Source organism: Pipra filicauda, unplaced genomic scaffold (assembly GCF_003945595.2).
Source record: "Pipra filicauda isolate LSUMZ 115617 unplaced genomic scaffold, ASM394559v2 scaffold23_size5868930_pilon, whole genome shotgun sequence".
Taxonomy (NCBI): domain Eukaryota; kingdom Metazoa; phylum Chordata; class Aves; order Passeriformes; family Pipridae; genus Pipra; species Pipra filicauda.
The window spans coordinates 1,055,353-1,081,793 of record NW_024104354.1 but is presented as its reverse complement, the minus strand read 5'-3'; the positions used below and the strand labels follow the sequence as shown (position 1 = coordinate 1,081,793).

Below are 26,441 nucleotides of genomic sequence, written 5' to 3'. Positions count from 1 at the left end.
AAAACATCTTCAAGATCTAAACATAATGCCTAAGGTCATGATAGCCTTTTAAGCGGGCATTCGCTAGGCTGCTTTCACCTTCTAGAAGAAAACAAGAAAGGAATTAGCCCTTGGAAGTATTTTTGTAGCTTCCACACATCACAGATACTGCTTTCAATGATACTGTGTGGTGGTGATGTTTTTCAAATAGAGGAGATGTTTCTGAGCATACTCTTAAAATCTCACAGACTTGGTAAGTTTGCTTTTTCTGACTCATATATGTGAGAATTTGAATCTCAGTTTTTCTGTGTCTTAAGAAAAATCCGAACAGCTTTGTTTACCAAATTTTTATGCACAGCGTGGTATTGTCATTGTCTAGGTGGAGTGCTGGAAAGTTGCTTGGAAGTTAGTCTTTTCACAGCTGTTCTTCACAGCCTTTCTTTCCAGCAGTGAGATACCATAAGACTCCACTGAAATATTAACACCTAGAAAGATGATGTTGGCATCCTTTAGGTTAGCCTCAAAGGGGTGTTAGCATTTGCTGTCACCTCATCTCATGGGAATGAGGCAAAGCTGAATTTCTTACAGTTTGAGGATGTAAGGCATAGAGATTGCTTTTAAAAAGTACATAAACAACCTTAGCCTGCATTTATTTTTTCACTAACTTTTGTACTGAGCGTCTTTCCCCAGAAGTTGAGAGTAGAATTTGTAATGGCAGGGGAAGGAGGAAGGTTAGAGAAGAGCTCAGGGTTTAAATAGAGATGCCAACAGCAGTTCCCTGCCTATTGACCTGTCTGAAATGAAAATGCTCATTTTTGAAACTCCTCAAATGTATGTGTTGCAGAACTGATAATGCTATCAAGAACCACTGGAATTCCACCATGCGCCGAAAGGTTGAGCAGGAAGGCTACCTGCAGGAATCCTCCAAAGCCTGTCACTCCTCAGCAGCTGCTGGTTTTCAGAAGAGCAACCACTTGATGGCCTTTGCTCACAACCCGTCGCCATCTGCCCAGCTGCCAGTAACTGGCCAGCCCCCGCTGAGCAGTGACTACCCCTACTACCACATCTCTGAGCCACAAAACGTGAGTGCCGAAAATGTGCCGGGGGTGGTTGTTTGGCTTTGTTGAATAGGGGAGTGCAATTTAGCCATACCTGGTTTTGAGGAGCATGAAGGGTGTTCTCCCAGTCTTGGGGGACTTCTAGTGTTTGATGTCAGATGAGGACTTCTTTGACTTTTACTTCAGTCAGTGATGAAAACATGTACATTTCAAACTGATGGGATTCAGGGATTGGAATCGGGTACAGCGGTTTTAATGCCTTGTAAGCAGTTAACGTATTTCTTAGTGTGGTGAATATCAAATTTCTTGCAAATCAGTTGAATCTGGCTAGTTCTGTGTTCTATCAAAATCTCCCACGTTCCCTTCAGTAATATTCTTTTTGTGGGTTGCCTGTTGGAACCAAGTAAACAAGTATTGTTTTTAATCAGATTCCTTTTCTATTAATGATTAATAACGAAACGGGCTCCTGCTTCAGACAGTTATGTCGTAGTTTTAGATGATAATAAATTGCATCTTTTGCTTTTTTCACTTCAGTTTAGAAAATCCCTACAAATATGTCTATAAATTATTCATCTTTTCTCATTCAAGAAGGGTAAATATTTCATATATGAATGTTCTTTCTTCCTCTATAATGCTCACTCTCATATTCCTGAAAAACTGTTTACTTTTCTTGTAAACATTGTTAGGTTTTTTGCTATCATCTCCATAGATTGTAAATATTAAGTACCTAAACCTTAAGGTTTAGTATGTTTAACATGTTTAGTATGTATGTTTAACACAAATTCACAATGCAAGCAGATAATATGATAGAAATAATAACTTTTAGTGTCTTTTGCTTTTTGGCCTAGGTTCCTGGTCAGATCCCATATCCAGTAGCACTGCATGTAAATATCGTCAATGTTCCTCAGCCAGCTGCTGCAGCTATCCAGGTAGATAACTTGAACCTCATTTCAAGAGTTAATTTCTGGAACATTTGTTAAATCTAAATGCAGATATCGTACATTAAGGAAACATTCTAATGTATTAAGTGTGGTGAAAAGAGAAAATGGGGAAGGTGGGGGTGTTCTAACATGGCAAATAATTGCTCCTTCTGAAGTGGATTTAAAGCACAGTAGTTGACATCTGGTGTGATAGCTTTCACTTTCTCCATTTCAAATGTCTATATTGAAATTCAGCAGGGACTTTGATAGTGGAAAGCACAATTGACATTTGTTTCATCTTTGAGTCTAATTTGGCTGTTATAACCACAGGTCGGCAAGCCATAAGCATTTTAGTTGCTACATCCTATCAGACCTTTATCTTTTCTTTTCCCTTAACTCTTAATTTCAGAGACACTATAATGATGAAGACCCTGAGAAAGAAAAACGAATAAAGGAATTAGAGTTGCTACTAATGTCGACTGAGAATGAACTGAAAGGGCAGCAGGCATTACCAGTAAGATTGTCACCGTGTGCTTGGATGGAGGGATAGCAGCTTTACCCCAGTGCTTGTCTTTTTAACTTTTTACTCCCCCTCTGCCTTCAGTACTAATCAAGGCTCTATATTTCAGTTTTAAAAGGATGAAACATAGCACACATATAATCTACATTTGCTTCATAAATTCTTCTATTAAAAACAAACAAACAAACAATTTGCAGGTATTTTACTTTGCAGAGTGGGAGCAGGACTGGGGTCTGTAACATGATGTAATATCAGAAGCGCGATGATTGTACAAAAATTAAAAATCCTACAGATCTTTAATCAATGAGATCTGCATTTCTTAAAGTGTGCAATGGTTCATGCGATGAAAATGTAGTGCCTGTGCATTAGATTTTTCTTCTCTGTTGTATTCTTTCCTTCAGCTGTGTTTTTTACACTTTGTAAGCTTCAGACTTGGTGCATGTTTGACGGTCTGTTTTACTTCTCCAAATAATGTTAGATTCTTCATAACTGCATGTGTGGAGCAAGTGCTGGCTATTACTGAATTCTCACACTTCGTTGTATATGCCATTGGATGTTAATGTGTGAAAACCCTTACGTAATTACTTAACACCATCACCAAAGCGAAGAAGCCCAAAATCATTCTTGAAGTTAGGTGATAGCCAGCAGATTCTTTTTTTTTTTGGGGTAATATTGAAATTAATAGTAAAACAACTGCATGCGTGATACATTAGTTTGGCTACTTTTTAACTTTAGTTAATGTTTTGCAATTTCTTCTGTTGCATGATCACACTGGAAAGAAACTTCTGTTAATTTGTTCTTCTGCTTTCCTAACCACATTGATTTGACAGCCTCTTCATTGCATTGGTGTAAGCTGTAGCATTAGACAGGGATAGCAGAAGACAAGGAGATAAGCAGACAAAAGCAACTCTAACTCTTAAACCCTTTAGCCTTCTACAGGGCTGAGCGCTCAGTAGGGAAATCCTGCCGTTTCTTGCTTCTGACAGAAAACGACTTGCAGACACTTTTTGAGCTCTTGGTGGAACACAAATTGAATTGATAATGTGTTACTAATGATAAATGCCTATAATCCTGGAAGTGAATTATGAGGTAACTTTGGGATAACAAATACAATGCCAATATTACTTAGAACAAGGTCTTGCACTGATGAAAGGAAACATCTTGACAAATGTTTCATAGGCATAAGCTTTTAGATGATGATGCAACTATTATCTTTCTTCCAGTGGCATCTGACACCTTGTGCAATTTCATTGCTAAGTTCCTTCTGCCTTTTCCCCCTCCCTTTTCTTTTTTTTTTTCCTTCTTCCTTTAGACACAGAACCACACATCAAACTACACTGGCTGGCACAGCACCACAATTGCTGACAGTACCAGGACCAGTGGTGACAGTGCACCTGTTTCCTGTTTGGGGGAACATCACCACTGTACTCCATCTCCACCGGTGGATCACGGTTGCTTACCTGAGGAAAGTGCATCCCCTGCACGGTGCATGATTGTTCACCAGAGCAACATCCTGGATAATGTTAAGAATCTCTTAGAATTTGCAGAAACACTCCAGTTAATAGACTCCGTAAGTAGACTTGCCACCTCAGGTGGATTTGTGCATGGTCAAAGAGCAAGGGGAGAGGAACTGGGACTGTCCTAAATGTGCTTGTTGTTTTTCTCCGAGTAATTTCTAGTTGCTCCAGGATCTGAAGCTTAGCTCCTGACATAACAAAATGTAGCTGCTCGTAAATGAAGCCCTCGAGCATGGATGCGTATGCTTTTTGTGGGTGTCTCCCTTTCCTGCTACGTCTTGGTGTGGGAACATGACTTTTGGCAAGCTGTACAGTAGGAGCTTGAAACGATCTCTCAACATTAAGTCTCCTTAAAATAAAATCAGAGACACTGAGAAAGATTTTAAAAAAGGAAATGATACTTGTATATATTTGAAGTGATACATGCCATATGTATGGCTGCTCCTGTATTTGCATCATCTTCTAGAAGTTTTTTTTGTAGCTTCAGTAGCTGGTTCTCAAAGTTTAAGGAGCTTGCCCTGGCAAATCTCAAGGACTGTAAGCACATATTGAACTGCCAAGTGTCTGACTGACATCGACACGGGCCTTTTCTTGTTGTGGTCTCTGTGATGATACATGTACTGAAGTAGCACATTGAAATATGTTTGTTGGTGGCAACATCCATCAGCAGCAGAAGTGCCTGCTTCATGCGGCATCACGTCCCTTTCAGCGCATTCAGAGCAGGCTTGCAGGTTAGGAGTTTTGGTTTAGAGCACACATGTTTTGCTAGCGAAAGGCACATCTTCATACCAAGCAGAAAATGCTGGGCAAACAGATAGTAAGGGCATAGTGTGACTCATTCTTTAGGGACTCAGTTGCCAGCAACACTACTAGAATGTTAGACAGTTTGATGTGATCAAGGTATGTATTGAAAGCACAGTGTTCACAGTGTTACTACTAACATAAACGTGGTCAGGCTGAACTGAACTGGGAACTACTTGTTGTTGGTTACAGGCATATCCTAGCGCTGTATTTTCATGAGGTGGCACTATACACTGTCTTATACCTCTGTGCCTCCCACGTTGTTTCAGAATCCTTCATCATGGGGTGATCTCAGCAGTTTTGAATTCTTTGAAGACACAAAAACTTTGGCTAGCAGAGCTCCCTCAGGCAAAGTTGCACAGCTTCAGCAAAGAGGGGCCAGTGCTTGTAGACCTCAAGAATACCCCATCACAAATTTGAGCAAAGTCATGTCAAGTCAGGGCTCTCTACGCTCACCAAAGACCTTATCTGCCTCACAGGGCAGTGCGGCTCCGTGGGTCCTTCTTCGCAAAAGGAGAGGGCACTCCAGCCCCTTAGCCAGTGGCCACGGTAGCACCTTGGTCCTAGCTGACGTCAGCAGCTCAACTCCTACTAAGCGCTCCCCTGTCAAAAGCCTGCCCTTCTCTCCCTCGCAGGTAGATCAAGACTTCTGCACAGATGTTACTAAATTCTCAAAGTCACCCCAGTCTTAACAATTTAGAAACTAATCCTTTGGAACAAATGACTAATTACCGTTGTGCTTGTTGATTTTCACTCTGTGTTTGAATCTTCTCACTGCTCTTAGACTTCACCACTGAGTTTAGTTAATAAGCAAGCTAACTGTTGATTCTCTTCTTTTAAATTCATCTGTGGGGCTTGGGTTTTTGTGTTTCGTTTTTTTTCCTTTTGGGATAATTTCTGTAGGGGAATGAGATTCCTTGCTTTGCTCTTGCTGCTAACTCTAACTACTAGAGTTTAACATTTCTGACCATTTGTAATACTTTCCATCTCTGTCCACTTACAGTATGATTCATTGACCTAGAAAACCCCAAACTGCATTTAAATAGCATTCAGGTTGTGAGACAAACTGACAACAACCAGAAAATTCAAATCACACTCGCCATCCTCAGCCTAGGCCACGTGGGTTGGAGTGGAATAGGAATGAGGAGGAAAATGGCCTGTTAAAATGGCCTGGCATGCACTTCCAAATTCTGATAATGGTTGCTTTGTTTCACAGCTGTAGCACTATTTAAAAGTGTTTTGGATTTTTTGTTTGTCTATTTGTGTTGGTTTACCTTGGTTTTGCTTTAGTCTTTGAAGTCAAAGAAACACTATTTCATAAAGGATAGTAAAAGATTTCATGTAATGATCTCCCACTTATTTCCCGTTACCTGTTAATCCCATGTCATTTATCCAGAGAAAGCTGGATTTTCTTAGATGCCACATTTTTATAAAGTAGCAAGTTGAGTCCAGAAGGTAATACATTGAATTCTTGTCAGAGTAAAGGATACCACTATGCTCACAGATTTGTAGATGCTGGAAATAGAAACAATATTTTAGGTTACTAGGCAGAAACATGCAAGGGCAATTTTATCCAAACAAATACTGCTGCCTCCTTTTCAGTCAGCTATTTCTATTCCAAAACACTCCACGCCCCCATCACAGGTGGCAGTTCTCATTTTATGCTGTGAAAATGAAGCACTTTGTTTTGAGAGAGATGATGGGAAATTTATTTTCCTGTCATAAACACTTCATTTACTACCTTAAAAGCCCCTAGATTCCCCATGTAAATCTTTGTGGAATTTAACCCTGTTTCCTGTTACTGAAACATCCATTTACTCATTTTCATCCAGTTCTTACTTGGGCACACTGCTCTTAATTAAAATTTATTTGGAGAAATTCCAAATCAGGCTTTTAGGATTTGGCTCTTAGAGTGGTAGAAAGTGTTTCTCATTGTAACCAAGTGTCACTGTCTTTAGAACTTCCCTCTCTAGAATTGCTTGGTTTGGCTTCCTAAGTGATCCAGCCAAACTGTTGAGTATTTTTTCACAATGCAGTCAGGTATCCCACATACACCTACTTGCATCATAGGGTTAGGACAGTGACTCATGTCAATCAGAAGAAAATAATTTCTTTTTTTTTGTTCAACAATGTCATCCTAACAAGTCAACCATTTAATCTGGATATTACTGTTAATTTTTTCTTTCCAACCTGCAGTTCTTAAACACCTCATCCAATCATGAAAACTTGAACCTGGACAACCCTGCACTTACTTCCACACCAGTATGTGGCCATAAGATGGCAGGTACCACCCCGTTCCACAGGGACCAAACTTTCAAAGCTCAGAAGGAAAACCATATGTAAGTCTGTTGTCTTGTTGGACTCATGAGGGTTCATTTCTTCAGGTTTGCATATAACTATAGTGCTGGGTCAGTGTATGCTTCAGTCTGAAAGAGGGCAGGTTTAGACCAGATATAAGGAAAACATTTTTTACTGAGAGAATGGTGAGGCACTGAAACAGGTTGCCCAGAGAAGTTGTGGCTGCCCCATCCCTGGATGTTTTCTAGGCCAGGATGGATGAAGCCCAGGGCAACATGATCTAGTGGAAGGGGTCCCCACCTGTGGCAGGGAGTTTGAAACTAGATGATAAGGGTTGGACCTGAGGATCTCAGAGGTCTTTTCCAAACTGATTGATTCTGTGATTCTATGATATTTAAGGTCCCTTCCAACCTAAACCATTCTATGATTCTATGATTCTTGCAGAGTTGTTTGCTAACACATTTCAGATTTTTCTTAGTTTGGAGTAAAACTTTCACTTCATGACTGTGGAGGTAAGTTATTAATACAGAACAGTCATACATATAGGCTCACCAGTTTTTAAAATAAAGCCATTACACCTTATCACAGTAAAAAAAATGTTCTGCCAGAAAAGCAAAATGGATTATAGGCTTGCAGGGAAATATTTTCCCAACTCTTACAGCAGCTACTGCCTGTATGCACATATATATGTAAAGAGGTAGCATTTCCAAGTGTCTTCCTTTAAAGTTCCTCTCCCTCTTTTTAAAGTTTCAGAACTCCAGCAATCAAGAGGTCGATATTAGAAAGCTCTCCAAGAACACCCACTCCATTCAAAAACGCACTTGCAGCTCAGGAAATCAAATACGGTCCTTTGAAGATGCTGGTAAGCAGGAAACAATGATAAAAGTTGCTTTGATATTAGTGCAGAGGGATGTTCTGGGACTTGGATATAACGTTTCTTCTCTTCCTTTCAGCCTCAAACTCCGACTCATCTTGTAGAAGATCTGCAGGATGTTATCAAGCAGGAGTCGGAGGAATCTGCAATAGTGGCTGGGCTACATGAAAGTGGACCCCCTTTGCTGAAGAAAATCAAACAAGAGGTAAATCTCAAACTTACCTTAGGCAATTTAATTCAGAACACTTTCTGAGAAACTTATACGAATACCTTTTCTGTTAAATAGCTGTGTCTGTTTTTCTTTCATGTGAGCCCCAAGATCTTAGTGTCGGTTCCATTTAGTATACTAGGCATGCCTAATTCATCTCCCATTGATTTCCATAGAAGTCTTTCTGCTGTTTTCAGCAGGGGTTTGCTTGGGCTGTTCTAATGCAGTTTTCGTTTGAAACTTAAAAAGAAAAGAAAAATTAGATAGGAATTTGGATTGAATCTTTCAAATATTGGTGAAAAATATAGAAGAACCCTATGGGGACCAAGCTCCATGGAGTGCCTTAGAAACCTGAACATTTGAGGACATTGAATTATATTACTTTGTCACTGAAGTTCTAAAAATACATATATTCTCAATCCTTTCTAGGGGATTAAACTCCTGAATACTGACAGAGCACTGAGTGCAAGTATTCAAAGTTTTATTAGATGGCGATTTTTTTAAGAACCTTGAATTTTTTCTTCTATAAAGACCAAGGGTGCTGTAAAAGATGTTATTGTAAACAGGCATTAGACACAGCTGTGAAGAATATTTGTTCAATTTATTAAGCAACTGACAGAAATCTGGTCACTTAAGTACTGGTTGTTATCATGCCTTTCCTGCTTTCAGGTGGAGTCTCCAACAGATAAAGCTGGAAATTTTTTTTGCTCAAATCACTGGGAAGAAGAAAACTTGAACACTCAGCTCTTTACACCTGGGTCTGCTATGGAAGATGTGCCAGTAAGTTTTCACACCATCAAATAATTTTTTTTGTTTTACACCCCTGTTCAATTCTTACATGCAAGAGAGAAAATATTTTGTCTGACCTTCTTCACAAGTAGGCATTATTCATTATTTCTGTATCATTTTCCTGTACTAAGCATAAAAGGTGAAATCCCACTCTTGATTAGATCACCGTAGTGCCTGTAGAAGGTAGCAGAAGTTGCAGCCATTTTGCAGCCCACAGACTTTGGGAAGAGCCTGCACTAGGAGGACGCCTGCACTTGTGTATAGAAATGACTGTATCATGGAGTTAAAAACTGGTAAAAGAAAGAGAGAGTCTCTCTTGGTTTGTGTGCAAAGGAGACCTTGCATGTGAGTGGTTTCCTTTGCTTTGCCAGGACTCTTGGGACTATTCAATGTTACTGTTATTCTTATTTGGGAGTTTCACTGGATGGAAAACCTTTGCATGTGGCAATGCTCCTGCAAAGCCAAGTCCCAGGGAGCCCAGGCTGAGATCTACTCCCCATCTGTGATTACCCAGTATGACAACTTCTGCAGTCAGGCTGAGTTTGCTTTTAATACATTTGAATTCAGGTTGTTCCTGTGAGTTGCTGAAAACCATTTTTTTTTCTTTTCCTGCTCAGAATCTTCTTACCAGCTCCATTTTAAAGATGCCTGTGTCTGAAGAGGATGGTAGTTTTCACAAAACAGTTGCAGTACCTAGAAACAGGCCACTAGCTAGTCCTCTGCAGGTAACTATTCTTTGATAAAAATATCCCTTGTACATAAATATATATATATATATATAGTTTTCTCACAGACTGATTTTAAGTTTTGAGTATGGAAGGATGAGATGTTCAGATGAATGTGGCTGAGGATATCACTTTACCTGTGGAGCATGAGGACACAGTGGCTTCAGCTGTGCCAGGAAGCTGAATGGGACATAGTGCCATGTGTGGGGTGTTGTAACTCAGCTGGGTGCAGTGTTAAATTGGTAGGACTAAGAATTAATGTCAGCCAGAGGCTTTTTTTATGGACTTCTTGTAGGCAGCACTGCTGTTTTGGAGAGCAGGGGAGTTGAGTGGTATGGTGGTGACCAGAACTTGTCACTGGCCTAGGGGTGAGAGGAGAAGACTCTAGCACTGCCTGACACAGGTATGGCCAGTTTTGCCCATCCAGGCCAGCACTAGGATGGCCTTTCCCTGAGTGTTGGCTGAGGCTGGTCCAGAAATGCAATTGTAACGGGTGGTCTGAAGGGGTCTTTAACCCTTACGGCCAGCTGTACGTCTGGGCGTCTCTGAAATTAATGAAATGTGTGATTGTTGTAATGTAAGATAGATGTGAGGCTGGGCTTTATGTATCTATGTTTTTGCCAAGTGTTAACAAACATATACATTTGCTATACTTTAAAATATAGCTGTTACATAGGGCCTGATCTAAAGCCCACTAAAGTTATTAGCAGCCAGTTTGTCAGCTCTTGTGGACTTTAGATGGGCCCCACAGCAAGTCATTCAGAAAATGAAACACAATGTAGATGGTAATTAATCATCCTTCCACCACAACCCGTATTTTTGAGGTAGATGAATGTGATTTTGTAGCCCTTCTCCACACAGGAGAATTAAAGGAAAGTGTGTCATTCCCCAGGGTGAGTCACTGTCAGAAAGGAAATTGTAACTCCATAGTTCCTGACTTTCAGACAGATAGTCCGCATGGCTAATCCTTTCTTTCCTCTCTCTTTCCAGAATTTACATTAGGGTTTACTTACAGTAGGAAGGAATGAACAAAGGCTGGTTTTGATTAAGCATTTCTAACCAGGCATTAAAAAGGGAGATAATAAAATTTTACACGTCCCTGTTTGACACAGTTTGCCATGGAGTAGGCTTGTATTTTCACCGCAGATTCGTTTGATGAAAAACAGCTTTGGAGAGCTGGGACTATGTTTCCCCTCAGCACGGGGGTGTCTGTAGGGCCCAAAGACTCATACTCCCTATTGCTTATCTTCTCTTTTCTCATGAACTTGTTTTTTTTGCTACCCCGTGGTAGGTGACTGAGAGAAGGATTTTTAGATCCACTGCCCCTGGTCTAGGACAGGTATATAGGGACTGAATTCAGACCACCTCATGGCAAAGAAGCCTAGGGCTCCAGCTTTGCAGGGGGTTGCTGAAATTCCCTGGACGTCTGGCTCAGCTCTGCTGCCTTGCCAGCATGCCAACACCTCTCTGTGACCTGTGACCCTAGCCAAACTCCAGGCTCCTCCATGGGTTTAGGGCAACATTTTCAGGTAGCTAAACAACGTATTCTGTGTGTTGTCCTGTTAGCGGTAGTTGCCTGCACTCCGGCTGTAATAAAAAAGAAGCATCTGAGGTGCCTGTAAAATAGGATCCTTTGATCTTTGGTGTAAGAGTGTTATATTTCCTGCTATCTAAAAATAATTTCTTTATAAGCTGCTGTAAATGAAAGGGCTTGTTTAACCTTCTGTCCTCACTCATGCTGATTTTGTTCAGGAAGTTTACACGAGTCAATTTGTGGATCATTCTGGATTCAATTCTTCAGTCCTTTCTCAGGAAAAGCATGTTAAAAGTCAGGTATTCTCATTGTTCGGATAAAGAGGATTTTTTCTTAAGTAGGAACTGAATTAAAAAGGACTTCCCAGCTCATCTCAGAGTTTAAAGCATGTTGAACTGAAAGAAAAAGTAGTTGTAAAAAGCCCCAAAATTAATAGTTAGTAGGCAGTTTCTTGTTGTACTAGTATGAAAGTAAAATTGTTCTCTCTGCTGATGAAACATTAAACTTTTCAGCTGAAATATAATCTTAAGTGAAGGCTAGGGGTTTCTGTGATGGTGGCAGAGACAGCTTTTTCAGAATGAAATACAGGCTTTTTATAACAATGCAGTATTGTCTGACGATGGCTGCGCTCTCTGATTTGGATTTGATGTCATGGTCAAAAGTAATGGTAAGGCTGCTTGGCTTCATTTCAGAGGGGAGAAGTTTGGCCCCATGAAGCTCAGAAAAGATGTGTAGTTTAGCTCTTTTTCACACCAAAAACTGCTGCTGCTCTGTCCCTAATTCTTCTCCTCTTCTACCCCAGTGTAAATGGACTTGTATGATGGGGACATAGAGTGTCCAAAGGGTGCAAAGCAATGGGGAAGGTTGGCGTTTGTGCTTGTTGATCGGTTGCATTTTGTACCTGACCAGTTTTTAAGCATGTTTTGTTCTACACTATCTACACTTCCTAGTTTCTAATTTGGTATATTGCCTCATACATGAACACATGCATGGACACACATGTGAACACTGAACTAAATCCATTGATTCCATGCAAATAGACATGAAACACGAGGGAAATCATCTGGGTGAAATTTAATTTTGTCTGCATGTGTTGACATTGCTGCTGTTAATATTTTGGACCTGATCCAACTGTTCTTAGGCAAATTCTCATTGTCTTCAGTCCAAGTGAGAATTATAGCACTCTCTGCACCTTGGAATCTGTGCATGAAGAGGGAAGAAAGAAAGAAAGAGAGCACTGAACTTAATTTTTGTTTATATGCTTGGTTCTTAAAACTCCCTTTTAAATTTGAACTTACATAAGAGGGAGGCAGTATATTTACCAGCCCACAGTATTTTTCATTGCTTTAATAATTTGCACTTCATTTACATAAAGATATTTGGCTAGCAATAAACTGATCAAAATGCTTGATTACTTATGGTTTTGCTGTTAAATTCCAAAGAAGGCAAGAGTAACAAATGTTCAAACAGATCTCTAAGGATATTTTTTACTGCATTTTGGATACAACTGATCGTATGCAATTTAGTAATTAATAGCTGATGACCGTATCAGATAGCACAATATGATTCATGATCACTTAGGAGGAACAGCATGTTGCATAATTTGGCATGTGAGGTCAGGTAGCTGCATATAACAGCACTGGGAATATGGTGGTGTCAATGTTGTACTAGAGCAATGGGAGGAGAAGGCCTCTTAGACTCAAGAAGAGTTTGGGCTTGATCCCCATTCAATCCCGTGGTTAAGTCTCTCTATGACATTGGATGTAAAGGTAGCTGTGTGTAAGACCTTTCTGGTAAGGTGTGAAGGTTCAGTCAGTTTTTTTGTCCTACACAACAAATCTCGTGTTTGTACATTAAGTATTATCTTGCTGGCAGGAACAGGTCGTGTCTCACCCAAACCCACATGTTGCCTTGGGGTGGACTTACAGTCCATTGCACAGATCCCAAATACTTCTGCTTTATATTGGTGGAGTTAGTTAAAACCTGTATTTTTGCACCCTATATTTTTGCCACTTACATGGCAGGGAGATTCTGGCCTTACAAGCAACTTTTCCAAGGGTTAAGATTTTGGGATAACCTACTCCAATACTGAACATGTGCTTGAATAATGCCTCGTAAGAGGTTACATAAAAAAACCTTTGTTTCTGGCCCTTCCTATGTTAAAGTTAGATTTTATTTCACATTATGTTCTGTAACAGTAGCGGTACATAATACAAACTATCCTAACATAGACATTGTAACAGATAGAAAAGTAGGTTAAATCACAGACCTTCCACCTAACCCTGCAGGCTATCAAAAGACACCATGAAATGGAACCTTTTAAGAAAATAGCGCTGCTTTGATATCTTCTTCCCCCAGTAACAAAGGAAACAACACAAGGTAGAAGCCTTGCAAGCTAAAGAGAACGTTCTTCAACCCCTAGCTCCTGTCACTTTCCATTTTTTAACCACAGACTGACACGTTTCAGCTCGAATTTCCTGACTTTCAGCGGTTTATGTAACCATTTTCTTTAAAGAGTAAGTTTAAAGGATTTTAAAACAGTTACTTGGTTAACCTTTTTTCAAGAGTGTAAGCTGTCATGAAGCTTAATTTTCTCAATTTAAAAGGTAAAATGTTATTTCATTTGCAACTGGTTGTAAGATAAAATGTCCAGGAAGGCAGCATGGTCTCATGCAGTAGCAGGCTTTCTCTTGTTTTCCTCCATAGCTTTTCTGGGGCAAGAAGATCCTGAAATCTCATACTCTTCTTTGTTTAATCAAGGGAGAGGAGGAAGCATGCTGTGTTTGAGATTTGCACAGCAAGGGAAGGTAGCCCTGTGGGTTTCCCTCACTTGTGTTGCCCCTTCTCTCACCAGTGACTGATGTGTACACGAAAGAGCTGTGCTTGGCACAGCTGAGGGAGCAAGAGGAGCTTTGCAGTTACAGGTCAGTCATTGCATGTTTTCCGTCCAGGGCAGCAGAATTTGAGTTGCAAATAGATCAGATAGAGCTGCCCTAAGCTGGTGGTGGTCTCTCAGAAAGAACAAAAGCGACAACTTAACTATTACCCATTTGCAGCAATGTATCCTGATATATGAAAAAAAAAAAAATTACTTAAGGACAAAATCGGAAAGGAACTGAATATCCTAGCGTGAGTTGCAGATGCTTAACCCACTTCCATATCGCATCCATTAATCTTACTTGGAAAGCTCACACATCTCGAGCAGGAATTTTGTCTGAGCAAGGCTTCGGGGTTAAGCTCTTAAAAGTGCCATCAAATAGCTTTTTCTAGCTCTGGTATCATGCTTATAAAAGTTGAAAAGTTGGACCATCATCTTTTCTCACATTTAGCAAGCTGTATTTCTGAGCAACTGGGAAAACCCCAGAGTTTAGGAGAAGTCTGTCCCACGCTCGGGGGGAGAACTAGCAACGTGAGCAGAAATTGGAGTAGAATTCATTTATGGTCACTTCAGTTTTTCATTAGTCTTTACTGTCTGGTATTGATAAGTAAAAGGGCTGCTCTTGGTACTGCATCCTTACAGAACAGAAAGCCATGTTATTCTACGTGATATTAATTGTATTCTGCTAAGAAATTGTTTTGTTTAGGACACTGGTTTACTGTTTCAGAAGGAGTACCGCATTTCTGTTCCAAGCCCTCTTTTCAGTCAGTAGCATGTTCTGCAAACTATCCATACCATGCAATCTAAGGGAAAACTGGCAAGAAATCCAGCTTTTTGCAGCAGAAAAACATGATAAGAGACCTTCAAATAGTCTGAACCCTCTAAATATTTTAAAAATATTAGCTTTTTTTTTTTTCATAAATACCAGCACAGCTTGGCTAAATTAATGGGAATGTGTGTAAAACCACTAACTTTGCTGGAGTTGCTGAAGATACTTGCCAGCATAGTGGAGATTTAAAATCTGTTTTCTAGCACAGTTCTTTGGCCAAGGATTTTTACTGCACTTTCATCAGTTTGGGAGCTCAGCACTGCAGGACTGCAGCAATGTTTGGTTTTGGCATCAGTTCCTAACACACAAGGTGTCGTAACACTGGAGCTTTCTTAAGCTCTAGAGACAGCACATGAAAAGGCAGTCCCAGCTACGAGTGCAGTAGGACAAGTTCTGTTAGAAGAACACCTTTCCACAGTCTTTTTTTCCCTTACTCTGGTCTTGTTTTCTTTAGATGGTCCAAGTTTTTATTTAAAGTGCTTTAACTGGATGTCCCAGTTACAACTTTGACAGTTTGTTTACAGTTCACATCTGCCTGAGGGCAGTCGAAAGTGTATTACAGGATAAGTAAGGTAGTTTTACTGCCAGGAGAAGGATGTGCTGGTAGGATTATTGAAGTTTAAAAAAAAAGAAAGAGAGTGGGAAAAAAAAACCGCCAGGGAGAATGACATAGCTGGAATTGTACTATGGGTCTGTAATTTTATCCTATGGAAATTTGTAGTCGTATGCCTTCTTCTTCCCCCCAACTCCCTGATTTAACTTAAGAAGGGAAACTGCTGTCGGTGGAAGAGAAAAATACAGCTGGAAGTACTGACTGAAAAGGCTTAAACTCTTTTAATCGACAGCAGAACTATAACTAGTCTGCCACTCTTCAAGGCAATTCAAAAATTATGTATATGGGAAGAATTTACTATGGAAATCCCTTTCACTCCCCAGTGGCTGGGAATTTAGGTGCCAAAACAAACACCTCACTCTTAAATGACTGAATTTAAGTAGGGTGAAATACACTGAGTCAATGAACACATGTCCATCGATTCTAGTGGGTTTTGGGTCAGGCCTTTTGGTTTCTCATTACAAAGCTCTTGTGTTTCCACCCATTGATTTGCAGACTTAAACCTTTAAATGTGATGAGGAGGATGCAATGAGCTTTCTGCAAAAGGAGTGTTCTGACAGGGGTTTCTGTGCTGTTTTCCTGCATGCCTCTAGCTTTCTACCTGGGTCTCTTTTCTTTTGATGCATTTGAGGAGCACTGCTTTCTCCGGGGCGCTGCTACTGTCTTGTATCAGCCCTGTCAGTACTTGCTGTGAACCTGGCATGGAAGGAGGCATTGTAGCATCCCTTTTTATCCTTTTTGCTAAGAGATCCCGTAACTGTGTGTGACCAGGCCCGGGAAGGTGCTTTGCCTGGGCTGTGGGACCCAGCATTCCCTGCCAAGGAGGGAAGGAAATCTTCTTGCGTCAGAATGACTTTCACACGTGCCTCTGGCCCTGCACTGCAGGGCTGGCAAGGCAAAGGCATTGTGCTTTGTTTTGTGTTGGCTGCCAAGAGTCAAGACTTCAGACAGAAAATGTTTATTAAAAATGCCCACTGTAAATGTTCTCTGAGTTCCCCAGGGTAGAACTGAAAAATGTCTTAGTAAAAATGCTACATCAGAAAACATTACTTTTGGTCAAATTCTGCTTTCTTCACTAGAGCAAAGCTCTCACCGCCATCACTGAGATGCAAAGTTAGTCTCTTTTTATAAGTTTGTCACAAGAGGAAAAAAAGTAGTGTAATTTTCTGGGAAAATTAGTACAGCAAAACTCAAGTTGTTTGAAGCAGGCTCAAGTGAGGGGTTGAGCTGGTCCTCCTTGCTGTGTCTACCACCGAGTGCTCCCCAGGGTGGCCAAGCCCGGTGGGAGGGCAGAGGGTTACTGCCTGCCTGAGCAGCTTCTGCCACACTGACATCAGGTTAAATGAAGACCAGGCTTTCAGTGGAATGAGTGACATGTAGCAGCCTGCTGAGATGTTGGAGATACCAGGATACAGATTTATTATTTTTTTTTTCTACTAGGCACATGGCTGCTAATACAAAGAACTCAGTGTAGATACTAACGATTAAGCCTAATTTATGAAATAGGGACACTCCTTGCCTGAAGTTACTTTATTTTTTAAAAATTGACATACTGTGACAAATGGACTTCTCCTTACATGTTTTCAGTTATTTAAGGGACTGCTGATCTCTCATTTCTAGACCAGTGCATTGAAGCTGTGGGGGATCATAGGGAAATACCTGTCAGACACGTATTTGTGTTGAAATGATGGATATTCTGGAACTACCAACTACTTTTGAGGTGTACAGAACAAATTCAACTTCTAAGTAAAACCAATGGCATTGTACCAGGCATTAATTTGGTCCCTGATACAAATACCTCTGAAAGACTAGGGGAAAATATTCACAGGTACCTGAGTCCCACTGAGGATCAATAGGAGCTTGTAGGTTTCCAGCTTGTGTAGGTGCCTTTGAAAAAGTTACCTTGGAAGCTGTTTAACCAAAACATAAAAGAAGCTGTGGCATGTCGCATGCATGTCTGCGGCATGCAGAAAGTATGTCACACCTGCTTTCTGGCTGTGGCATGTGCCTTAGGCTGAGCCACAGCACAAGATATACAGCCAGCCCATATTGAACTGCTCTAGAAAAGAGGTGTATGGCATGTTTGTTCACTTCGCAGATGCAGCTTTCCCAGAAAAAGCTGCAGAAACTTGATTTGAGGCCTGACCTGGTTCTCCTTCAGATAAGGAACTCCCACAGAAGCTCAGCAGTTTTGCTTGCAAAGTGGCATCAGGAGCAGACAATATTTGGTACCTCTCTATAGAGAAGAGAAAGCCATGTCTAGGGAAGCCCAGCAGAAGTTTACAGAGGACTAACGCACTTTCCCTCATCTTGGCCATTCTGCTTTGTTATTCACTGGTTTGGTCCCTTTTTGGACTGTAGCCTTTCGAGGCAGGGAACCTTGGTCCCTGTGTTTGTACCAGTGCCCTGATTAGGGCGTGTTATGTGAAATTATCTATATTTCATATGTTGCCCAGCCTTTTACTATCCGTATGTCTCAGATAACACAGTTTACAGTCAGGAGAGCGTTCTCTAAACACTTAGGCCAGAAAATAATTTAAGGATCCTCTTGCAAAGTTATCAACTAGCAGCATAAAGAGCCATGGGCACACCAGGACAGTTCTGCTCTTAGCAGATGGTTTGCAGTCCAGTAATTATGCTTCATCCAGTGTCCTAGATGTTGGGAAGGCATTGGCCATGTCGTTGAGCAACATAGTTATTGAACTGCAAAGATGATCCTTTTTGAAAGCAATGGAAAACAGAGAAGGGCTTCTCCTGACTTGTCTTTATTGGTGAATCTTGAGCGTACACCTTCTCAATATTCAGCAGTACTGGGATCCCTTGTGGGCAGGCAGCTTTCTGTTAAGCACAATCGTGTGCATTTTTGGCATGCAGAGTACTCATGCAGCATACTCTATGTGATAATAGAGTTGTTATTCAGGGCTTAGGGAATATCTCAATGTGGAAAAGCAGACACAATGGGTAAGTGAAGGAGTTCAATAGAAAAAAAAAGAAGTTTGTGTATACTGGTAAATTCCAGGAGCTTTGAAATTTCATTACTGTTTATAGCTCAAGGCAATGAGAAACTCTCACATGTGTAGTGAGTAAATAAATACAGTGCACACAGCCTTCTGCAGATATGTTTATCTCACTTTAACATTATACTAAATGGTGTCTATAACCTCCATAAATACCACAAGAAGTGAAATGGCTTACATGATAATTAAAATGCTGTTTCTGCTGAGAGTCGAGCCCCCCTCCCCTTCTCCTTTGCTGGAGAAGCGGAGCTAATGGGCACGTGCCAATCACTGTGCACAGGTGAAAGCAGCCTCGAGCGCGGGGTTTTTCGTTGGCTGTGGTCAGGACGTCAAGGTTGTTGGGTTCATTTAGGGAACTTGCGGACAGCACAGCTGTATTTCTACAATAGATGTTCAGCAGGAATTTATGCATGGTCACAGCACTGAACATAACTGTGGGCTTTAGCCTGGCTGTATTCTGTTGACTGTAAAGTCCACTCGCCAAGTATATTCTCTTTTAGACCTTTCATGTAAAGGAAGGATTAAAGGCAAGGCTATAGATATGGCCTCGTAGAAAAGACATTGTCTGAGAGAGAAGCAGGGAGGTTTTGATCCTGGCTCTTGTGTTGTGCCCCTGTGCAGGTCATCTGGTCTGCCTACCCCTGTGGTCTCTAACCAAGGAGCAGGGGTGATATTTTTTTGCTTGTTGTGTTGAGATTTCAGTTTCTCTGGAGATGGGACAACATCCTTCTGCGTGTTCATGCAACAGTTAATTAGAAGCGGGCCCGGCTTTGGCTGGGGCTATGGATAAGTCACATGGCGTGCAACTCAAATCTCTCTGTTTTCTAATTCAGCATCTGAACAACGCCTGGGAGTCAGCATCCTGTGGGAAAATCGAAGATCAGATGGCTCTGACAGATCAGGCACGCAAGTACATGACCACCTTCCCCACTCGGACTCTAGTGATGTGAGAGGGTTGACGAATAGAGAAGCATTATGGTTTTGAGAACACTTCACCTCTGCTGGGAAATTCCTGTTCCTCTGCATGAAAACTTTCATGAATGGGAGAAGAGCCGATCTTTGTTGTGGTACAACAGTTGGGAGCAGCACAAAGTGCATTTACTCACTCAGCATATATATTCTTGTTGGATTTCACCCAACTTAAGAGTTGTTTTTTTTTTAATGATACTTGCCTAAATTATTAGGTATTGAGTTTGAATCAGTAATTAATGATCTTAAGTGCAGACTTATAATAAAGACAATTTTTCTTGTACTTTTTGAGATCAAGCAGACTTAATACACCAGTATTGTTATTTCAGTGATGTGCTAGCCAAGGGGTGGGGTTTTGTTTCTTTTTTTATTTTTCTTTAATAATAAAAGAGCAGGTACTCAAACAGATATATTTTAAATCACTGAAGAAAATGCATTGGTGTGAAATACCGAAGTGAAAAGCATTACTATAAACGCTTGTCTGTGCAAAAGGGGAAAACTGATTAAGATCATGAATACTCAGATATCCATGCCTCTTGAAATAGTCTTTTCTGTTTTGGTTCTAGACCAATATACATTGTGTGTTTCTGTTGGGGGGGTGGGTAATTAGCTTGCTTTAAAAAATATTACTGTATGAAACATAGATTTATGAGAAAAAATATATTTTTATTCAGTAATTTAATTTTGTAAATGCCAAATGAATACTGTGTTTTGCTGCTACAGACCATAGCGTGTAGAAATGCTGCTAGTGTAAAAGGAGCAGTAGAGCTTTATGGAAAGAAAACAAATGTTGATGTTAGCTAATTGACTATGCACTAGCATTCCAGACCTTTTTGTTTTAATTTTTTTACATCATCATTTATATTTTTTCCCCTTTTTTTATAAGCAATATTTTTGAACACTGTTCCTGGGAGATTTTTTCTTTGTCTGGATGTGTTGTTTTGTTTCTCATTGGTTTGTAACAGCATGCATTGCACCTTCATATGTTTGGGAGAACACTGTCTTGTTCATGTTGTCTCTTTTGTTCCATGTCTAGCTAGTTGTTCCCTAACTTGGGTCTTGTGTACTGAATCAGGTTCTTAGAAATTCATGGTTCTTTGTGCTGCCCTATCAACTCTTTCTTGATATGGCAAAACACTGATTTGATTTTATTTTTTTATTGTTTTGGTTTTTTATAACAGCCTATGAATTTGCTGCCTTAATAGCACTTGGTGCAGCTTCATCTGCACCTAATTTTTTATACAACAATGTACTGCCTTGTAGATAAATAAAGTGTGTTCTTTTTTACTTAAACCGTATCGTCTCCTAATCTCGTTTGTCTTTAGTGTTTTGGTGGTGGATTTAAAGGCAACAATCAAGCCAAGAAGGTTTTTCCCAGTGCACTCAGATAAGTAAGGAATAGGGTTTTGCACACCATAGATAGCCTCAAAATCCTCAGTTCTCATTGATTGCTAAGGAAGTGGAAGGAACACTGCACAAAACAGTGAGTACTGAGCATGTTGTGGTCTCAAGGCACATTTTTAGTGACACCAAAGTCCAGGTCAGCTTCAGTCAGTGGGAGACTTACTGCGCCTTTTGTGCAAAACCGCCCTTCTCCGAGAATGATGGCTAATTTATTTGTTCATCTAAGACTGCCAGGTCAGGAACCAATTGAATAAGAGGGAAATATTCTTGAGTTCTTACATTGTAGAACAAGTTTTTTCACACTTGTCTTAAAAAAAGAGAGGTGAGAATATACTTTGAAGCCCTGGTGCATTATGCTGCACAGCAAATAATTGGTCAGACCTGCAGAGCCTTATGCAGCTCAAGCGCTGAGTGACAGTCAGACCTAGGAAGGCTAGAGATAAAAATAATTCCCAACAAAACAAACAAAAAAGAAGATGCAACCTGCCAGGGAAAAAAAAAAGCATTTTATTTAGTAGCTCGAAAATAAATTGCAGCAGCCCCTCCATGTTTTGCCTGTATTTCACATCTATCCCACATGTGTGGCTTGGGCTCTCAACTAAATGCTGGGGGGCTGGGGAGAGGCAGCCCCAAGGCAGTTTCTCAGAGGTTACCACAGGCAGGACTCTGGTGCTGAGCATGGATTATAGAGAAGGGGAAGTCTGTGGGAGCACTTGCCTGTGCCGAAGCTGCAGGCTCATGCCATAAAAATGCTTGTGCAAGACGTGAGAGAGGACTGCAGGACTCAATGGTGTGCAAAGTGGAAAGAGGAAAAGGCCTGACTTGAGGCATGCCACATAGTTTAGCAACCTGTTACAGCTTAGGAAAAAGAGAAAAAAAAAAAGGAGGAAAAGGAGAAAAAAAAAGGGGGAAAAAGAAACACCAAGCTTACAACAGTTCTTCAAGGCAAAGCTCCTGCCTGGTAGGGCTCAACTCCACCAATCCTGGCTAAGTTTAAACAGATCATTATCCCAGGGCCAGGAACCATGGAGGCTCTGCCTGCAGGAGTGGGCTTTTTCCCCCCTACACCTTCTGTTTCTTTAAAACCTATTTTAAACATGTAAAACTACTACAGTAATTGTCTTGTTGATGGGCACACTTAGAGCTAATACAGAGGAAAATGTTTCTTTCCCCCTTTCTCATTTTACTGAAAATGTAAAGGACTTAGTAGATTAAGGCTGATTTGCATATGTTTCTGCATGCATGTGGTGCTCAGCTTGAGCAAAGAAAGAGGCTTTCTTTGGATGCTGTACCCAGGAACCTGATTATTTTCCCTCCACCAACGCTGGCTAGGTTTCCTTTGCAGCAAACTGCCACCTCCTACATGTCTTTCTCACACAAATATCCCCATGTGGCTGTGCTCTGCTCACTGTCTGAAACACATCTTTGAGAAGCCCAAGAGAAGTCCTACCTGTCTGGTAAATTCCATTTTAAGCATCAGACAGGCAACACCTATTCTGAGACAGGTCTGTGTAAATGCTCTTGGTGACAGCTACTTGGCCTTGCAGTGGCCTCTGCACAGGTGTATAGCCATCCTGTGCCCATTTAAACCTAGAGTAAGCTACCAAAATGAAGGGAAAGCAGGTTCAGTCAAGTTCTCATTTAATGGAGAGTAGATATTTGGCTCAAATTTCTATGAACCTTTTTCTTCGGTGTAATTATAATTTAATAATGTTGTCAGTGGGAATTCTTTTGATTTCTGAAAAGAATTTAAATTATCATTTCAGCATGTGCCTCTAATTAAAAATGAAGAGGCAAAGGAGCCAGGGCAAAAATAAAGGAAAATACCAGAGTGTGAGGTGTTTCCCAGCTAATGCCCTGCAATTCTCCAGTTTCTATGCAGAGAATCCCAGGGGTTCGATGCCCACAGGTCTGACCTATGTGACAGCTGTAAGCTAAACTGTAAAAGAGCCAGAGCTTGGATTGGTTTGGAAAAAAAAATTAGAGCTTGAATGAAAGAGCCAGAGTTTGTAGTTAGGAGCCAAATAACAAATCTGCAGAGGGTAAAGCAGGGAGCAAGCACAGCATCAAATATTCTGTATCATGGAGTGATCCATCAAAAAAGCCAGAAGACTTTTCCTCAGTATTTGTAATCTTGATCCTTATCTGTACCAGCTAAGTCAAGCCCCCACAGGCAGGTACATAAGCAAAAGGTGTTTCTGTAGGGTTGTGACAGGACCATCATGATCATCACCTCTTACTCCTGCCATATTTATTTGTATTTTTACCTCAGTCCTGATTTGAGAAAGGTGTGATGGCAAAGCACAGAAAAAAGCCTTGTTCCTAGAAATCTATTTAAAATGTTGGGGGTTGGGTTTTTCTGTAGATTGTTTTTTTGTTTTTTAAAGAGTATGTTATAAATACTTCAGTTTGGGAAAGAATGATTTTGAGGCACTGGTCTGCATTTTGCCTGTGTCCTCGTTACCTAGCACAGAGGGAGTCGGGCAATATCCCACATGTTGCTCCAGAGCAATGGTGGTGTTCTGCCTGGGTGGCCAAGGAAAGACGCTGGTCACATCTTTTAATCACCAGGCTAATGTCTTAATTTAAAAGGAAGTTGTGCTTCCTGACCAAATGTACTTGTTCCCTTTGTTTGCCTCTTTTATGTGAACTTGACTTTGATGTCTCAGCAGTTTTCCTTGAAGACTCTACTACCAGCATAAACTTGTTTGTGACTTCTTTGCTCTCAGTGACTGATGGAGGTTAAGATAATGAAGATGGACCATAGAGGTCCAAATTCTGCCTTCATCCATGTTTACAAGCCAGCAGTGGTTATACAGCTCATTGTTAAGGGCTACAAAATATATTTACTCTGCTATTATTTTTCCATAAATTATCTGTAATCAAGTTGTTGGTTGGGTTTTTTTCTACAATCCCTCTTGATAAATGACATTTCAAGAAGGCATTTTTCCAATCTATTTGAGTATCAGAATAATTGCTGACTTTTTAACTGTTTTGTAAAAGAGTCTCCCCTTCTCAGGCTGCACAGGCCTTCATTTACAGCCTAGCTCTATTCACACCCAAGGAAATTTTGTTTCACGGGGAAACAACTTTTACTACTTGATTCAATCACTACTCATCACCACAGCTCCAAGACATGCTCTGTACACACATCTGTCAGAGAATCGAAGAAGAAAGTTTCAGGAAGCTCTCCCCAGACAGGTTTCTACACTAACCATAGAGACCACCTCTGCATCTCCCAGTTCCTGCCAGCCCAGCTGCAAGCCTGCCATGGCCCTCCCAGTGCAGGCAGTCCCCAAAGAGCTTTGACAGGGTGCCTGCAGGTGTGCTTTCCTGCCTGCTGCCTCTCTTTCATGTTTCATTAACTCTCTCATCAGCCTCGATCAGCACAGGAGTTATCTGAAGGTGCAGGGAGGCCATAACTATTTCAGTGATGGGTTTTGATATCTTTGTTCCTACCAGCTCAAGGTAGAGACCTCCGAGGTGCTGGCTCAACCTTCCTGTGCAGATAAAGACATTGCTAGCCTGTGCTACCGGCTGGGAAATGTAAATCTGCAAGGGGTTAGAGCTCCTACCTGCCCAGCCAAGCCTCACTGCACCAAAGAATTAAACTGAGAAACAGCCATGGTTTGCTGCAAAGGCCTAAAACACCTTTCAGTGAAATAATAAAGAAAAGAGATGATACTTCACTTTTCTGCTCTGTTCTGCTCTGCTGATACTGGCAATCCCCTCTGATGTCCTACCTACTTTAATTGTTTCAACAAGGCACACCCCTGAAGAGGTCTGGCCCAAACACTGCTGAAAATGGATTGATAAAAGTCACTTGTCTCCGTGACAGCAGTGAGCCCAAGCCAATGCTTAGACAGGGCTAAGGACATGGATCATTTCCCTGCCCATGGTTGATGGGGTCCTGCCATTCCCACTCAGGAGAGGTCCCACACACTCAGGATGGTGTCCCTGCTATGCCCGGCTTCAGGAAAATCTTCACTGAAAAGCAAGCTCTGGTTGTATCTCAAGTAACATCCTCCAGTCAAGGAGGAAAAAGAAAAGCCTTTCACTGGAGGTGATTTGCCTCTGGCTGGGAGGCCCACCAGGAATTGGCATGACAGGCCATGTTATGTCCAGCTTTGGCACCCTCTCAGCAGCTGTCTGCCTGCCCAGGATAGGGACGAATTCTTCTGCTGGGACCCCCCATAAGGGTCCCACGGTGGCACCCCAGGAGCAGCAACTCACAGGCTCACCTCCTGAGCTACCACTGATGCAGGCACAGCCTTAACTTTCTTTAATCAAAAAGGTTAGAGTAATTCTTTCCTTACCAACCTCTGATTTGTGGCCACATCCTCTAACAGAAAACCCATAACAAATACCAACAGAGTTTGTATGGTGATAAGCTACAGATGTGATAGTCATCCTTCCATCACCGCTCTGAAACACATGGCTTTCTGGTACAAACTTTCTTTGCATCCAGTTGGTGTAGCTGCTGTTTGTATCTCAGAACAAGAACTAATATGATGAGAGAGAAGTGAACCTGACACACACTTGCATCACAATTTTGCCACAGGCATCAAAAAGCACAAAACATGATGATTAAAATAAGATGCTGAATTATTCCAGTGCCCCCCCTCCCTTGTTAAGTTGTCACTTCCAAGTTTTGCTGCGCTGTCTGATATCCAAAAAATACTTGTTACCATCTTCTCTGGCAATTGATCAATCAAGCAACTTGATAGCTTGAATGGAGTAAATGTGAAAATTTATTTGATACCTTGGTTTGCCTTCCTGTCAGTGGTAGAAGCTCTTCTTCCTTTCTCTTTAGCACTCATAACTAACTTTTTCCGAAGTATTTCCAATAATAGAAATCCGTTTCTGTCTAGACCACAGGAAGTTTTCCAGTAGGCTGAATGTCCTGAATGTGCCCCTGTACTCTCTTGAAGCCAATGCTGAGGGTGCTACAGCTTCAGTCTTGCTATACCAAAGCAGGTTTTCACACCCTAATCCAACCTTTCCAGTAGAGCCAGGCTCTGTGGAAGAAGGAGAGTCCAATTGCTATGCATGTAGGTTTGGACTGATTAGATTTCTATTGACTTTGCACACTGGCTGGCCAAGGTCACCCTAGTTCTGGAGCAACATTCTGGAGCTGAGGATGGTATGAGAAGTTGCATGTAGAATAACAAAATCAAACAACAGAGTGTGCTGCCATTGCAGTTTCCAAGTCCTTGAATCTTCTGAAGAAGTTTGCATTCATTAGAGAGCTGCTGTAAGTCAGCAAATGGAGAAGCACTGGTTTCCCTGAAAGGTGATGACTTTCCTTTAGATTTATTTAAACTAAGTGCATACAAATATATTCATGCCTCTCTCTCTCTCTCTCTCTCTCTCTCTCTCTATATATATATATATATATATACACTTATTATGTTAGAAATAAAGGAATGATATTTTACTAAGAAGGCCCAAATCCCAACCAGCATTCTGAATCTATCATAGACTGTGTATCATGTGCTTGGGTTATGG

General features: G+C 41.0%; 1 protein-coding gene across 3 annotated transcripts in view; it reads left to right on the top strand.

Moving 5' to 3' along the window:
* Positions 1 to 20,823, top strand: part of MYB (MYB proto-oncogene, transcription factor) — a 28,555-nt gene extending 7,732 nt beyond the window's left edge. The window contains exons 6-16 of one of the 3 annotated variants that reach the window (XM_027746652.2): positions 824 to 1,061; positions 1,886 to 1,966; positions 2,367 to 2,471; positions 3,790 to 4,047; positions 5,275 to 5,430; positions 6,992 to 7,134; positions 7,841 to 7,955; positions 8,047 to 8,172; positions 8,845 to 8,955; positions 9,582 to 9,689; positions 19,394 to 20,823. In XM_027746652.2, the coding sequence (XP_027602453.1) occupies positions 824 to 1,061; positions 1,886 to 1,966; positions 2,367 to 2,471; positions 3,790 to 4,047; positions 5,275 to 5,430; positions 6,992 to 7,134; positions 7,841 to 7,955; positions 8,047 to 8,172; positions 8,845 to 8,955; positions 9,582 to 9,689; positions 19,394 to 19,510 (1,558 nt within the window). In that variant the 3' untranslated portion in view covers positions 19,511 to 20,823. The remainder of the gene's footprint in view (positions 1 to 823; positions 1,062 to 1,885; positions 1,967 to 2,366; positions 2,472 to 3,789; positions 4,048 to 5,274; positions 5,431 to 6,991; positions 7,135 to 7,840; positions 7,956 to 8,046; positions 8,173 to 8,844; positions 8,956 to 9,581; positions 9,690 to 19,393) is intronic. The other 2 variants (XM_027746653.2, XM_027746654.2) reach the window with 2 other exon arrangements.
* Positions 20,824 to 26,441: the final 5,618 nt, after the last annotated feature.